Source organism: Rhinolophus ferrumequinum, chromosome 4 (assembly GCF_004115265.2).
Source record: "Rhinolophus ferrumequinum isolate MPI-CBG mRhiFer1 chromosome 4, mRhiFer1_v1.p, whole genome shotgun sequence".
NCBI lineage: Eukaryota > Metazoa > Chordata > Mammalia > Chiroptera > Rhinolophidae > Rhinolophus > Rhinolophus ferrumequinum.
The window spans coordinates 99,937,550-99,954,727 of NC_046287.1; the positions used below are offsets into that span (position 1 = coordinate 99,937,550).

General features: G+C 40.7%; 1 protein-coding gene across 4 annotated transcripts in view; it reads right to left on the reverse strand.

Annotated features, from left to right (window-relative positions):
* The window catches only part of FLT3 (fms related receptor tyrosine kinase 3), a 65,363-nt gene that overhangs the window by 349 nt on the left and 47,836 nt on the right, over positions 1-17,178 (reverse strand). The window contains exons 19-25 of one of the 4 annotated variants that reach the window (XR_004422800.1): positions 16,769-16,896; positions 13,296-13,418; positions 11,266-11,377; positions 10,798-10,897; positions 9,968-10,073; positions 2,987-3,323; positions 1,184-2,636 (exon numbers count right to left, since the gene is read on the reverse strand). Coding sequence is in view for 1 of the 4 variants with exons in the window: in XM_033103817.1 (XP_032959708.1) it covers positions 3,201-3,323; positions 9,968-10,073; positions 10,798-10,897; positions 11,266-11,377; positions 13,296-13,418; positions 16,769-16,896 (692 nt within the window). In the remaining 3 variants the exon portion in view is untranslated. Of the gene's footprint in view, positions 1-1,183; positions 2,637-2,739; positions 3,324-9,967; positions 10,074-10,797; positions 10,898-11,265; positions 11,378-13,295; positions 13,419-16,768; positions 16,897-17,178 lie in introns of those variants that run through there. The other 3 variants (XR_004422801.1, XR_004422802.1, XM_033103817.1) reach the window with 3 other exon arrangements.

The window sequence follows — 17,178 nt, forward strand, 5'->3', positions numbered from 1 at the left end:
GGAATATTATTCAACCTTAAAAAGGAAGGAAATTCTGTCACATGCTACAACATGGATGAATCTTGAAGACATTGTACTAAGTGAAATAAGCCAGTCACAAAAAGACAAATATAATTCCACTTGTATGAGGTAGCAGAGGAGTCAAATTCATACAGACAGAAAGTGGAATGGTGGGTGCCAGGAGCTGGGGGTGGCAGGAAAGGGAGTTTAATGGGTGTAGAGTTTTCAGATTTGCAAGGTGAAAAAGTTCTGGAGATCTGTTTCACAACAAAGTAAATATCTTGGGGAGGACTGGTGGCTCAGTTGGTTAGAGCACAAGCTCTGGGCAACAGGGCTGCCGGTTCGATTCCCACATGGGCCAGCGAGCTGCGCCCTCCGCAACTAGAATGAAGACAATGAGCTGCCTCTGAGCTGCCACTGAGCTCCCTGATGGCCAGATGGCTCAGTTGGTTGGAGCGCGTCCTCTCAACCATAAGGTTGCTGGTTGGACTCCCACAAGGGATGGTGGGCTGTGCCCCCTGCAACTAACAACGGAGACTGGATTTGGAGATGAGCTACGCCCTCCACAACTAAGATTGAAAGGACAACAACTTGACTTGGATGGAGCTGATGGGTCCTGGGAAAAACACACTGTTCCCTAAAAAAAAACCCTGGAAGTATACACTCTTCCTCAATAAAGTCCTGTTCCCCTTCCCCAATAAAATCTTAAAAAACAAACAAACAATAAATATCTTTAACACTACTGAACTGTACACTCACAAATGGTCAAGACAGCGAGTTTTATGTCACATGTATTTTACTATTAGAAATAAATAAATCAATAAGTAAATAAAACAAAATAATAGTAGACCCCAGAGAAATTGCAAGGTAAGTGTTACCAGGAGCTTGGAGACTGCAAGTTATTCATCTACATTTCAATTTCCTCAGAAAAAAATTGGTATAATTTTGATACCTATTTCGTGATGTAATTATGAAGATTAAAAGAGATAATGCACATGTCAGTCTCAGCACAATGCTTAGCACACAAGTGGCTCACAAACTACAAAGTTGGGAAATATTGACATATTGTGAAGAACAAAAAGCACGTAATTCCATTTATGTAAAAAGACAAAGAACTCTTTGTGTGTGTGTGTGTGTGTGTGTGTGTGTGTGTATAAATATGTGAATGATGTATATATATTTAAAGAAAAAGATGGAGAAAATATACCTAAAATTTTAACAGTAGTTCCCCTGAAGAATTTGGAATTTGGGTGCATAATGGGGAAATTTCACTTATCAGTATAAGTAAAAATATAAAATCATCTGAATTTTTAATATCAAGTATGTTTCATACTTTAAGTTGTGTAGGTAAGAAATAATTGAATACATATATTTATTGTGTCCCGACTGTATACACAAATAGGAATTAGACATACAACTTGGCATACATCATATCTACTTTCAAACTTCTTAAAATTCAAGTAAAAAGAGAGGATGTTTATTTAAGAAGATAAATTACCACATAAGGTAGATAGATAGACTCCATGTTCAGAGCCAATCAGATGGTATAGACTCAAAGCCTTTACAAGATGTCAGTGGGGGAGCCGCCTCTGGTGGAGCTGAGAAAGACCGGAGGAGAACATGGAGCTCTAGCCTGGTCACAAAGCAAGGACTTAAATCGGGAGAGGATAAGGGAGTTCCCATCCCAGATAGAGAGAGGGTGAAGAAAAGAAAAACTGGAGATGGGAACGCTAGAGACATGCCCAGTGAACAGGAGCAAGGTTTTGGCTAGAGTGACAGTGTTCTGTCATCTAATAGGAGAAACTCAATGGAACTGGCTATGGGGGGCCCCGAAAGCTCCCAGCTCAGTGATAGATGCAAATCAATACTTTAGGGTGATGAATCTGTTGGGGGCTCAGAGAAAACACTGGATGATGGAGAGATTAGGAGAAGGGATTAGTGTAATCTAAGTGAGTTTATGGTGGCCTGGTTCACAGTAAAGGATTAAAACCAGAAAGCAAAGCGCAAATGATAATAATTAGATTATATTTATGGACCAAGCATTGATCTAAGTGATTTTTATGTTTATGTAATACATGTATATGTTTATGACATTCATATACAATATATGTAACTCATCTAATTTTCACAACCCTGTAAAATAGGTGCCATTATTATCCCATTTTTATTATCCCATTTTCCAGAAGAGGAAACTGAGGCCAGTTCCTTGCCCAATGTTGCACAGCTAAAAAGTGGTGGAGAGAGAATTCCAGCCTCGGTGAAGAGAGGGAGAGAGACAGAGATAGAGAGAGAGAGAGAGAGAGAGAGAGAGGAGGATGAAGAGGAAAAGGAGGATGAGGAGGAGGAGGAGAAGATGGAGGAGGAGGAAAAGAGGAGGAGAAGAGGAGGGAAGGAAGAAAGAAAAGACAAAACTTCACCAAGTTCTTCACCAAGAACTACACCTGGCATGTAAGGACAAGAACACGTCCAACTTTATAAGCCTGTGGGATGGAGGATGCTAAGCTTCAAAGGATGACGAAAGGAACTGCTTCAAAGGAGAGCTGCAGAGAGGACAGCAGACATCCAACATCAGGTATTCTTCTCTTAGTCTGGGGGCAGGAGTCATGGATCCTTTTAAGACTGATGAAAGAATGGGCCTCCTCAGTAGGAAACAAAAATACACACACACAAACAAAATATCACACACAATTTCAGGAGGTTCATGAACTCCAGTTAAGTCGGATCTAAATATACCATGTAAACAATTCAATAACGAACATTTCTATAGTAGAAATTTTATTTCCATTCATAAAATATATCACTAAATAGCTGAAAAAGTTACATATTATTTTAAAACATAGATTTAAAAAAATCATATCAGCTTTTCCTTAACAAAATGCTTTTCTTTTATGTATTTACAAGAATATACTTCAGGTACACAATTTTCACTCAAGCTGGCCTGATGTGGCCTTTGGGTGTATGTATATGCTCCAGGAAAGTTACTTACCAGCTCTTTCTGCCTTGCAAAAAGGCTGATTCGATTCTACAAAAGTTCCTTTGACAACAAGAGCAAATACAGAGAGCTTCTAGAGAAAAGTCCAGCAAAGCAGCAGTTGAGAATATACTTTCTTTTAGTGATGATGTTAATCTTGTTTGGTGATAGATAATCTGTTGAAGGTAGCCGGGGTGGAGGGATGAGTCCTTAAGATGATGTTGTTTCTCTAGGAATCTTCCGCGTGCGCCTGTGGAGAGGGTAGGCCTGCGTCCACCTGTCTGCTGTAAGGTCTCCTGCTTTGGTAGACGGAAGGACGCTCCGAAACATGGCCATCCATGTTCTGGTACACCTGAACATGGGAAGACACAGAACACTCATCACCATCTGATTAAGACTTACATGTCATGTGCTCATGTTGCAAATTATTACTTGCTTTTCCTATGCACAGGCCTTAGAGACTATTCTAAATATTAACTGACAAAGCAATTTGGGTCCTTTTATTAATGGAGAAATCAAGTCATAGTTATATATTGTATTCCATTATGGTTTCTGTGCTTAGGCATAAAATCTCCATCTAGAAATCCTCAAGCCATGCAAAAAACCGTGCACAAAAGAGAAAGGCCACAAAAAGCGGTCCGCTCATTCTTCTTGAGTTTTCACTTGGGAGCGTAGTGACTTGTACATTTTTTCCAAAATAAAAACAGCTCTATTGTTTTGGTCTGGTTATAAAATACACATTCATACAGACAATTAAAGCAGTATAGAGAGTTATGTAGAAAAAAGCTAAAACCATCAGAGGTAGCCACCATTCTGACAGATAGCTTGCAATGCACAAACAATTCTGTGCCAGTGGGCTCAGAAAGTAGATTCTGTTTTAAAATCTTATTTTGAATTACTAACATGTTATTCATGTCACATGTGTCAATTATATTGTTCATATGTTACATATTTTCACTATAACACGAACACATATCATCTTTTTAATGGCAGCCTAGGATTCTACTGATGGAGCACAGTTAACCCTTTGATGGGTTGGTTATATAATCACTTAGATCAAAGTGAAAAAGTGCACACGTGACCTTGTCCGTCTTTGGGGGAAGTGAGGAAAATGATCGAAGGGGATGCACATTTGAATTGTGATATATTTGACTTGTGCTGCCCTGAAGAGCAGTTTCCTTATTTCTTCTCTTATCAACTGTGTCTAGAAAGACTATTTTCTCCAGTTTTATCTCCTTACCTTCGTATGTTTCACAATAAACAAAGTTGAGCATCTTTTGTTATATTCAGGAGCCGTTTGTATGTCATTGTGAATAGTTTGCTACTCTCCTTTGTACTCCGATATTGGGCTGACAAGTTTTTCTTATTATTTATAAGAACTCTTTGTGAAGTAGGGGTTGTGCATATTTTTAAAATTTTATTGGGGAATATTGGGGAACAGTGTGTTTCTCCAGGGCCTATCGGCTCCAAGTAGTTGTCCTTCAATCTAGTTGTGGAGGGCACAGCTCACTGGCCCATGTGGGAATCGAACCGGCAACCCTGTCATTCAGAGCTTGCGCTCTGACCAACTGAGCCATCCGATCGTCCCAGGTTGTGCATTCTTTAACAGAATCCTCCTTTCCCCCCACCCCTCGCTGTTTTCCTTTTTGTTTTGTTTGTTTGTTTGTTTGTTTTTCACAGTCAGTTATAGTGTTAACTGACTGAACTGTCCCATACTCTGATTTTTTCTTTCTAGAAAAAAAACAAAAACATATATACTGTGTTTCCCCGAAAATAAGACCTAACTGGACAATCAGTTCTAATGCGTCTTTTGGAGCAAAAATTAATATAAGAACTGGTATTATATTATATTATTATATTATATAAGACCCGGTCTTATACCGTAGTAAAATAAGATCGGGTCTTATACTAATTTTTGCTCCAAAAGACGTATTAGAGCTGATTGTCGAGCTAGGTCTTATTTTCGGGCAAACATGGTATATATCCTTTCAAACCCCGTCTGCATAATGACAGCTTGCCTGTACCCTTAAGGATGAACTGTAACGATACATCTTTTTTTGTGAAGTGGACTTAGCAGTTGGTTATGACCTGTTGGACCTGCTGAACCACATGTGTATCTCAGGCACTGACTTTCTAACGACTAATGAAGCCTGTGACAAAAATACCAATAACACTTCAAATCCAACATCCCCACACCTGAATTCATTATCTTTGACCTCCAAACCTTCTCTTCTTCCTGTATTTACAGTTCCACTTAACACACTGCCATTCATCCAGTCCCACAGTTTAGAAGTTTCAGAACTATCTCCTCAAGCTCTCTCTACACCCACTGCCAATCAGTTAGTGGGTCTGGTTCTGATATATCACTTTTTAAAACGTCTTCCTTTCCATCTCTTTAAGTGATTTTTTAAAATAAATTTTTTCATTGCACAACTAACACATGACTACATTCTCCTTATAAAAATTTAAAACCCTGGGTTTTCAAGTATATCAATATAAAGAGGTACATAAGATTTTCTTGGGCTTTTTAAAATGGTTTTTCTATCCACAGTTATGCTTTTTTCATTCTGAATGCTACTTATTTGTCCTTCCCCATTTTTCTTAACTGTACTCGTCATAGTTAGCATGCTTTAGTGGCATATTTGTAAACTTTGTTAATACACACTATTCATATGCTTTGAATATTATATTTAAATAATATAATATTCAAATCCTGACACATACTGTGTTACCTTGGGCAAATTACTTAACCTCTCTATGCCTCAGTTGACTGATCTACAATACAGGTAATAACAGAACCTGCTTCATAAGATTGCTATGAGGAGTAAATGAGTTACTAATATCTTAGTAGAGTGTGTGATCAACACTCAAAAAATTTCAGCAATTACATTACATTATTACCATTATCAGTTCAAAAACAACTTTTGGTTTTCCTGGTCATCACTTATAATTTTGTTTTTGTTGTTCTTGGTTTATAAAATTCTGCCTTTATCTCTATTAAATCCTTCTTTTCACTTTGTTCATTCTCTTCCTCTTCTCCCTCCTCCTAATAAATGAATTTAGAGATATAAATCCGGCCAACTTCCCCAGGTTTTAATAAGCAGTGTCCATTTTTACTTCTTTTTCTTCTTCCCCCTCTCCCTCCTTCTTCTTAACAAAAGACTTGATTTTTAATTTCTGATATATTACCTGGGGGCTTTTTTGGGTGTTATCAGTGATTTCTCATTTCACTGCATTGAGGTTAGTGAATGTAGCCTGTATGATAACAGTTTCGTTTATTTTGAAATTCTCTTTCTTAAGTGTGTTTACTAATTCTTGCCATTCTGTGTTTTATACGTCCATGACTTCTCTTTGCTTCTCTCTTCCCCATTTTGTTGGCTTGATCATGTTTTTTATGGTCCTCTTTTCCCTCTCCGCTTACATTCTATACATTCTATTTCTATTTTACCAGTGCTTACACTGACATTTTTCACACCCTTTTTATTCTCATGTTTATTTAGCAGTGTGGCTGCCCCCACTGCAGAATCCTACTGGACCTCTTCCTACCTTTTATGAAAGCACTTTTCCTTGTTCTTTCAAAACATCTTCTGTTGTAGGTTTTCCTTCGTCTGTCCAGTCTTACCTTCTAATTGTCTAGGGCATTTTCCACAGTCTCTTGTTCACAGAGATCTCCTTCTTGCTTTTCAAAGGCAGTTAATTATGGCCTCACTTCTTTCTACGTATATATGGGGGCCAATACGAAGGGCGAGAGGGTGTGAGCTCGTGCCCCAGGGCCACTGCCTCGGTTCACGCCCTCGTCTGTGCCCACCTCCTGTTCCCGACTCACCTGCTTTCACTTTTTTGCCTGTGCTTTCCCAAACTTACTTTTATGTTTCCTTTCCTTCCTTCCAGAAATATTTGCTTCCACCTTCCATATGCTAAGCATCATGCTAACAGCTGGGTGGACAAATAGTGAATAGTACATTCTAACCGGCTCTCACGCTGACTTTCATTCATTTAGTGACCAGTGATTGTCTCCTGACTATGGGACTCCATCAGGTAACGTAAAGATGAGCAGCACACCCTCCCTGCCCTCATAAATTAAGTCTTGTCATGAGAAAGACAAACCCATAAAGCAAAATGGTCACACAACGTGATTTGCATCTCATACAGTTATATATAAAGTGTAGGGGATTGAGAAGAAGGAGCCTGAAATCTGACTAGAGAAGTTAGGAGAGTCTTTGGAGAGGAGAGAATATTTGTCTGGCTCTTTTATTTTCTTAAACTGAGGAATAATGGACACATGACATTATATTAGTTTCAGGTGTACAACACAATGATTCTATATTTGTATATATTGCAAAATGATCACCCCAATAAGTGCAGTTAACAGCCGTCACTATATATAGTAACCTGGGTCTTTAAGACAGATATTGAAGCATGTTTGTCCATTCTAAAATCTTCATTGGTTCACCATTGTCTAAAAAATGCCTTCGCATGTTAGTCAACCATCTCCCTGCTCTAACTCCATACCACTGGGGTTGGGTTCTATCTAAAAGTATTCACCTACTTATGTGTTTCCCTCCTCTTCTCACTTATTCTCCGAGATCCGAGATCCATTTTCTTTCCCTGGTCCCTGATGAAGCAGAAACAGAGATTCTACAGAAACCATTCCCATGAGTACAAGGAAAGAATGCTGGCAAGGCCTGTGTTCCCATCCAAGAGACTGGATATAACTGTGCTTAGGAGATGTGAAGAGAAAAGATGGCGTGGCAGAGGAGGAACAGGGTTTGCTCATAATGGGCAGAGCTCCCTGGGATGGTTGTGTAGATTACTTCTTGCTCAAAGGTGCTCTGCCCAGCGGGCACTGAAACCCATCTGTGCTCTACTCCCCAGGCGTCTAGACTGGGGCCCACTTCACCAATCAGGAGTAAGGGGCTCCTCTTGGTGTATTCATCCTCCAGCCCCAGAGGGGGCGCCATTTTCTACTTCCTGCCAGTATTTCTGATACTGGAAGGGAAACCTTCCATCACAGAGGGTCAGGGGGAGAGGAAGAGATTAGGGGGAGAAGTCGGAGGACTATCCTTGCGCATGATTACCCTCAGCTGAATCATCATCCATGGAGAGCCTGCCATTCAACAATTCCTGATACCTCAAAGGCCCCCCAGAACAGAGAGAGGGGGATTTGGACATCCTGTGGGTGTGAGGACATGAAAGCAGAACCGCAGGCCAAGACCGAGGTGGTCCCGCACAAAGCCAAGGGCTTGCTTCGTCAGCAACAGTGGGCCCTCTACCTGGTTACACTACCGTCACAGTCTCGTTTCCTCCGCGTTCCCCCACGCACCCTGCACTGTAGCCGCAGCCATTTATTTCCCATTCCATTTTCTCAATTTTGACCCTTTATTTATATTATTCATCTAGCCTGGAACAACCTACTAACCCATCGTTCCCCAACAGCCAAAATACTAATTCTTCAGAGCGTAGCTCAAAGACCACTTCTGTGAATCCTTACTCAGCTCCCCAACAAGTAAAAAGCACTCAACGCTTTTTCTTTACTCCAACAGCTCATCTCTCGTTTCTCTCTATAACTCCTCTTTCACTTTATTTCACAGTGTCATTAACTGTTTACAGGTCATCGGCTCATTGCTTCCATCTCCCCTAATCTTTTTGTCCTAATTCCCAGACAGTAACTTAGTTTCCATATGCAATTTTTAAAAACTCCTAACAGGAGGAGAGCACACTCGCCATTTATACAGGCCTCTAGAGAGACTGCAGAATTGAAAATGGACTGTTACTAATTTTGCAAAACAGGACAGACGATTCATTTAAAGAATCAGAGTCATATTTAACTAACATTTATTAACTACTAAGTGCCCACTATGTGCTAAGTCTTTTCATATGTCTTCTTAATTACTCCTTACAACTCCATGAAGTAATTTTTGTTAATCCCTTATTTCCAAGAAGGCAGTTCAGACCCCCAAAATGTTAAGTGGCTTACTCAGGTTGTATAAGAAGCAAATGATGGAGCCAAGATTTGGACCTAGGTATTGGGAGTTCAAGTTCCCATCCGTTGTTCACTTCATCTAGCGGATGGCTCATTTCACTGTGCCAGGTGGTATTAATGAGGGGCAGAGTCAGCAAAGTAGTTCCATGTTCCCAAAACCCAAGGATCATCTGGCTTAGTAACCCATTCTACAGGTGAGAGAACTAAGGCCCAGAGAAGTAAAGTGGCTTGCCATAATTCACACAGCTATGGGAGGTAGAGTGGTAGAGCTGGTATTAGACTCTCATGGCTCCAGGTCAACGCTCTTTCCACTCCACTATACTACATGACTGAACTGTGCAATTATTCCATACTAAAGCTTCTTGTTGAATTAGGAAAGGTCCGTGGCTTCTGGAGGTCAGGGATTAAGTTTTATTTAGTTGTTTAGTTCTCTGCACTGGACACTTAACTGCATTTAATTTCTTAACCAATTGGCTGAAATCTTTAGGAAACGCTTTTTTTCCTCTTCCCTAAAATCACTTATGGATAAGTATATCTCACACTACACAATGTGTTTTTTAAAAGTTTTTTTCAATTTTCAATTGAAAAATACAGTTGACATACAGTATTATATCAGTTTACATTGTTAGTAAATGATAGTCAGAATTTGATCACAGTTTCAATTGAATAAACTAAGTTTATTCAGCCAATAAATACTTTCTGAGCTTCAACTACGTTTACACCTCGGCTAGATTCTGGGGATACATGATTTTAAGGTACTCACATTCTTACAGATATGTAGGTAAATTATTACAATATGATTCAATATTGTATTACAATATAACACAATTCCTTATCCCATCAGCCCCTGGGGAGTTTATATGTATCTCCCCATATAAACTTTAAAGGGCAACCATGACAAACTGTGCTGAGGAAGACCACGAGGTACCTTTGGTTCTTAGGAAATCATCATGGAGTTTTCTCATTGCTATCCATCCTCGTCATGCTAGATAAAGTACTGTGCTGCTACCTACCGCTTCTTCTGCATCTGCCAACTGACATCCCAAAAATGAAGTCAAGTTAGGGAAGGAGGGCCGTTTCCTTGAGTCAAAAGCCCAGCAGGATTGCATTATAAAGTATCTGTAAAAGCAACAGAATGAAGAGCAAGATGAGGACATCTGAATGGAGACAATGGGATCATTTGCCACTTAACGAAGTACCATTTATTGCCACAGAGCTAGTTATTTATGTATGTTTGTTTTGTGGCAAGTGCTGGACTAGATTTTGAACTCATATCAGAAAGGACAAATTCAATGATGGACAGAAATATGTTTTAAAAAATACAATGTTGACCAGAAGTCAGGAGATGGAGTCTTACTGCCCTCACGGATCCCTCAAGCAAAGGAATTGAAACTCAGAAGTGAGGGTACCTTAGGGCAGAAAAGGTTCAGTTTTGTTCAGAAATCCCCCTAAACACAAAGGTAGGTTTCTTTTCTTAAAATAGTCATATGAACTTTGCATTAAGGAGTTTTACTTTTTTTGGTCATGCATTTGTAACTAGACAGACTGTACACTTCGTGTTTCTTTTTTAATAGACTTTTGTTGTTGTTGTTTTTGTTTTTACTTTTGGTTTTGTTTTAACTTCTATTTTTATCTTAAGTGTGTTTTTCCCGGACCCATCAGCTCCAAGTCAAGTAGTTGTTTCAATCTAGTTGTGGAGGGCGCAGCTCACAGTGGCCCATGTGGGGATCAAACCGGCAACCTTGTTGTTAAGAGCACCGCGCTCTAACCAACTGAGCTAACCGGCTGCCCCCAGACTGTATATTTCTGATTTCAGCCACTTTACGATCTGATGTGAACTTACATTTCTTCTGTAGCATAAAATGGCTGGTCCATTTTAAATCCACTCTGAATGAGTTTATAGAAGTTAGTGTCCACTGGAATGCCAGGATAAGGATTGACACCTGAGAAGAACATTAGGGAGTATAAGCATTCATTCATTCTTCATTTGTTTATTTATTCACGCAATTAACAAACACACAGGGACAGCGCCTGTGAGTCAGACACTGCACTGTGCGCTGGGTGGCAACTGGGCAAACTCATGGTTCCTGCTGTCAGACGGGTTATAGGCTGGTGAGGAAGACTGAACTGTAGACATCAGCAAAAAAACATCAAGTGTCACCTGTTGTCACAGAAGTAAGACTCAGGAGTTCTGGGCACATCTGAGGTGGCATTTAATCCACTCTTTGACTTGGGAGTGGGGGACGGACACAGAAAGACAGAACGTCCAGAAGCCCGGTGCCCAGGGAAGCCAGCAAACTGCAAAACGTACCAAGTGAGAATATCTCCCAGAGTAATATTCCGTATGACCAGACATCACTCTTAATTGTGTAGATCCCTTCAAATAAGCTTTCAGGAGCCATCCACTTCACAGGCAGGCGGGCCTGTGTAAAATCCAAGAGGAGATCAATGGTGAGTTTCCACGGACAAACATTACTTCTTGTCTCTTGTGAGCTAGAAGATACATTTTATCTTCTTAATGCCACTCTTAATGCTTAGTTGAGAAAATCATATTCTTTAAGCACAAGTGTTTCACTTTCAAATTAACGTTTTAGGACATCAGAAACATGGCGGCATGAGGGGTGCTCCTTGAAATCTCCTCTTGAAGTTACAACAAATTAAACAGCTGTAAATCAACAATGGATTCCCTTCACAACACTCAAATTAACATTCTAACATACTAGTAGCCTTAAAAAATTTTTTCTTTAAGACTCATCTCGAATAGAGACTTATACTTGCAATTAGTAAGCTTAATAGTAGGTATTTTCTATTAAGGAGTAGCCATTCCGTTTCCCAGAGGTGAATGGATACCAGTGAATAGTGGATTATTTTGTTAAAGCATTTCTTGGAAGAACTGTAATGAAAATGCTCTCCATAAGAATGTGGTGAGGGGAACATATGTCATCACTTCCAGAAATGATACCAGGATAGCTTCTGTGGTTTTAATAATTTCCAGTAGCATGAAAGGGGGTTTTGAATGAGTACAGCCTCAGACTAGAATCAAGACACAGGGGCTGAGGTATTTTATAGTAGTTTCTTTTTCATGGGTCGGGGAGCTCTTCACAGTGCACGTTTATTCTGCCAAGTAAAATCAAAGCTCAAGATAGAAACCCTACTTGAAATCCTCCACAAACCAATGAGCTGATAGAATCAAGCAGGCTCATCTGGCTAATTTGATTTAATTAAAGGAATTAACTGTGGCTCCAAATGGGATTCATTTTCTCTTATAAGAAACTACCAGCTAGTAGGGTAGAAACTGCACGGCCATGAAACTGTGTTCATCATATTTGTTACTTCAGCTACAATGAGTGAGGCACAGATCTAAAATCAGCTAAGATGATTATTTGAGTCTAGCGGGGATACAGTTGAATTTGATTTTTAACACTTATTGGACATTTACAGTGGACAGGAGCTTTCATGTTGCTTTTACTGGTTCATTTCCACAACAACACTCTGAGGTTAAATGTATAATCCCCAGACCATTTGTATTCTAATCCATGGGCTGTGTAATCCCAGGCAAATTGCGTTTCTGTGCAGTTTCCTCACCCACAAATGGGTACTTTAGGACTAACTGAATTAATATATGTAAAGCACTTAGTGTGAGCACTGTGTGAGTATTTGTTGTTATTACTACTTCACAATTAGGTACGGGAAAGCAGAATGAAATCCCAAAGATGAACAGCCACAATGAAGAAGAATAGAGGCTTGAATCCAGGGGTTGCGATTCTTCAAAACCATACTCTTTCAACTACACGGTGTTATCATCTAGTCTTTCCAATAGTTCTCTTGTAAATAACACATCTGCCCTCAGCTTTTTATTAACAAGTAGATCCAGTCATGTTTTAGGTTTCCCTCTGTAACAGTAATGGATGACAAATATTCATTAGCTAATGTTTAATTTAAACATTATGCCTTTTAGAAATTTACATTTCATGTTTAATTTCTACATTGTGCTTTTTAAATGCTTTATTGTAACTATTACGTATCCCATCATTGGAAATATAACTCAATCGTCACTTTACAGTTAAAGGAACTGAAATAAATGCAAATAATGAGATTTGTTTTTAAGTGTGGATAGCACTCAGAGGACCCTAACTGACTTCTAACTAACCCAAGGATAGACAAGGTGCTATTTTGCTCAACTTTTTTTACAGATGGAAGCTGCAAAAAACCTGTTAAGCATAAGAAAGGAAACTGCTGTGAGGACGTTTTTGAATGTTAATCACCACACAGCAGATGTGCACTCCACAATGACAAAATATAAAATAACAGCATAAAATGTGTAAGAAACAGCAATCTCACGTTGCCCCTGATAACGTAGTTGGAATCGCTCATAATATCTCGAGCCAATCCAAAATCACATATCTTCACCACTTTCCCACGGGTCACGAGCACATTCCTGGCTGCCAGGTCTCTGTGGACACACTGTAAGGAATGAGATTGGAGGGTTAGGTACTGTGGTGTGGGGCTATCACAGCGTGCACACTTTCTTCCAACTTCAAGTTCAGGAGGAGTTTCAGAAGACGGAAATGTGTAGTTCCTCTTATCTTTGCTGGGCCATGAGCAGTCATCGTAAAGTGTAACCAACTCAGTGAAAGGGGGAGAGGTGACAATTCTTCAGCTAGTGTGATCACAGTCATTGTACTGCTTATGGAACGCTCCTAGAGGCCAAACGGGATGGGTTCTTAAAAAGGGGATCAGTGCCAGCCCGGTGGCTCAGGCGGTTAGAGCTCTGTGCTCCTAACTCCGAAGGCTGCTGGTTCGATTCCCACGTGGGCCAGTGGGCTCTCAACCACAAGGTTGCTGTTTCGACTCCCGCAAGGGATGGTGGGCTGCGCTCCCTGGGCAACTGGACCTGAAGCTGAGCTGTTCCCTCCACAACTAAGACTGAAAGGACAACAACTTGGAAAAAATCCTGGAAAAATACACACTGTTCCCCAATAAAGTCCTGTTCCCCTTCCCCAATAAAATCTTTAAAAAAAGAAAAAGGGAGGGGATCAAACTGAGCCAGTGTCGTACCTGGCTGTAAATAAAACAAAACAGGGCTCTCTGCTGGGCTCCCAAAGGGATTTTTCGGAGGCTGCCTTCCAGCACTCTTATTGTGGGGTGGAGAAAATAATCTCTATTCTGACGGGAAAACAGCTTTGGCAATAAAATGGAGTGATCTCAAAGAAAATATTTGGAAAAAAACTAAAAATAAGTTTGGGAAGTTTGACTAAAGTAGAATTAGAAAGAATCCCTAAACTGAGAGATGACATGACATTAATCCAAGTGGTCTGGTAAGAAAATTAACTCTAAGAAGGAAGATTTAAAAGGAACAGGGCACCTGTAGCAAAAGTCAAAGGGCTTTCTTCAATACTTGAAAAATAAAAACAAAAACCATAAAGACTTAAATCCCTGAGCTCTCCTTTTTCCCCACTCAGTTTCCTGGGAGTGAGGTCCTTGCAGTTTCCCTTTACATGTCACCCACTGCACCCAGCCTGCCTTCCACCTCGCTGTCTGCCCTGGCTAAGCTCCCTGGTGACCTGCACAGCCACTGCAGGTGAGATTTGATTGGACCTCTCGGTGGTATCTGTACTGTTTGGCCCGCCTCCTGCTTCAGGTCCTTCCTTCTGTGGGCTCTGCAGTTCTCTAGCCCATTTTTTCCCTACTGTTCTGATGGTTCCGTTTCCACCTGCAGCTCTGGACCTGGGCTTGCTCTCATTCCCTAGGGCCGCACCCTCTCTTATTCCACATCCTCCCCGGGGCCAAACTGACAGATGCAACTACCGTCACCCAAATCTCTAGTTCCAACCCAAACAGTTCTCTTGAGATTCAGATGGACATCGCCAGGTATCTCCTGGATTCAGCCTTATTTTGTTGCCTAATGAACCTCACATTCAACATGTTTAACTCATGACCTTTCTCAACAAACTTCCTCCTGATTTCATGTGCTGGACCCTTATCCTGTGTGCCCTGCTGCTTTTCCTTCAGAAAGGCTTTTCTGCACCAACCCCCTGCCCCCATCCCCAGTCTGATGTGCCTGTCCTTCCCTTGGTTCCCAGAATGTACTGGAACACAATACTTATCACGCTACAGTCTAGTCTTTGATTTGCATGTCTGTTCATCTCTTTCTCCCCTAACAGTGAGTCTAGCATGGGGCTCGGCTCTTGTCAATACTCAAGTTAATGTGTGAAAGAGTCACAGAGCCTACAGAGAAGCACCAGAGAAGAGGAAGCAAAAACAAACAGGACATGGTGTTGATGATTCAGAGGGGAAGGCCTACAGGGAAAACAAGGGGAGAGGGTCTAAGAAACTGGATATTCTTCAAAAAATTCTTATTATTAGGCAGTGCCCCTTGACCTCCGATTGTGAGCAGCTTGAGTATTTACTTAACCATAGGCAGAACACCAGGCTGGACGATCCACATGGATAACCCTACAATGTCTACAAAGACACCCATGAAAGCACTGCTGTAGATGGGTAGGGGAACTACAGATAAAGAAACTCGAGACATGAGGTCTCCAGAAGCAGGGAGCAAGTGAAGAGAAGAATATGCCTCATAGGTGAGGGGTGGGAAAATATTATAAGACAGTAATTTATTTTAAAACTATTAAGCAAGGACACCCAAATTTAGAAAAGAAGATCAAAGACGGTAATAGGCACTTTCAATATCCTGAGGGGAAAAAAAAATCCTTGAACTTAATTTAAAGAAAATTGACTTTTCTCTTAAACATTGATTCTCTCCTATGAACACAGTAGGACTTGTTTATTCAGGTCTTCTTTTTTGCCCTTTAATAAAGTGTCACAGGTTTCTTCATGTGGATCTTAGATGTTTCTTGCTATGTTTGTTTCAAGGTGTTTCACAAGTTTGGTTGCTATTGTGAAGGGGTTTTTCTCTATTCTTCAAAGCTAATGATTTTTTTTATGTTAATCTTTTAAAAATTGAGATATAATTGACACATACGTTATACTACAGATGGTCATTTTTTAAAGGAAAAAACATAGTTGGAATGATTCTCTCCAAATTCAGGGAGAAAGAGGAGAGAGGAGGCAAAGGGAGAGGAGTGGAGGAAACAGGGAGGAAGAGAATCAAAGACTTGAAGAAAAAAGAGGAAGAAAAAGTTTGGGAAATAAAGAGTAGGTGATGCAAGGTACGCAAATGAGGACAGAAAATAGCCAGAGGAGTGGTTTGAATGCGCTCGCTCGTAGGCTGGAGACATTTGAAACGTCAGAGAAGAGCAGGGCTGAAAGGCAAGTATGGACAGAATGCAAAACTGAGGTAGAGGCCATAGTTTGAGGCAGGCACCAGGTGTTCTCATCACAGCCCTAAATGATCTGGGATCAGTGGCAGGACAGTAGGCAAAGGCACCCAGCCCAGGGTGGCTTGCTTGGCAAGCAGGGAACACTGTATCTGAGCGTCCATTCACCCCCTGGGCCAAATGCCCATATGCAGGGCACGGCCTGACCCCCTGAACTGTCTAAGGAAGGACTGCCGCGCTACACCTTGTGGTGAGGAGGGATCCCTGAGGACTTCCTGCCTGGAAGTGTCAGGGGACTTTGGGCCTCCTGGGAGGGCAATGACAACCACGAGCTAGGAAGGGCTCCCGAGCCTTTAAGCTATATAGCTAGCCCAGAGCCAGGTAACATTCTAAATGTCGCCAACTATAGACAGGAAAGATGATAGACTTTAAGGGATACAAGTTAAAATCAACAAGACAAAAAAAAGAAAAGCACCTCTCTTTTTCTAAATTATCTTTTGTTGTTGTTAGTTTCGTTCTTTAAAAGGAGCTTACCGACTTAAATTCCAGAAATTCCATTCCTTTGGCAACTTGATAAGCAAAGCAAAGAAGGTCTTCAAACGTAAGCACATTCAAGTCTTCTTCTTCCTCCAGCCTTTTTTGGTTTTCGTATTCAATTTCATCTAGAAAATAGAAGTGGTCCTCATTTTTGCCAAAACTCTAAGAAGTTGCCTTATTAAGTCTCTATGAGGAGGTTATTAAAGCCACGGTTAGGTGAGGTGCCAAGATGTACAAATGAAGCTCTCACATCATTTTCCTGATGGCAGGAGGGCTATTGACGCTGAGAACAGGGCAGCGTATGAAGAGTCACCTAAGAATTCTTTTTGGTTAAAGGGATAAAATAATTCTCTAGCTGCTTTGGTGACAGATGGCGTCCTGATCAGTCAGGGGTTTCAGACACTTTT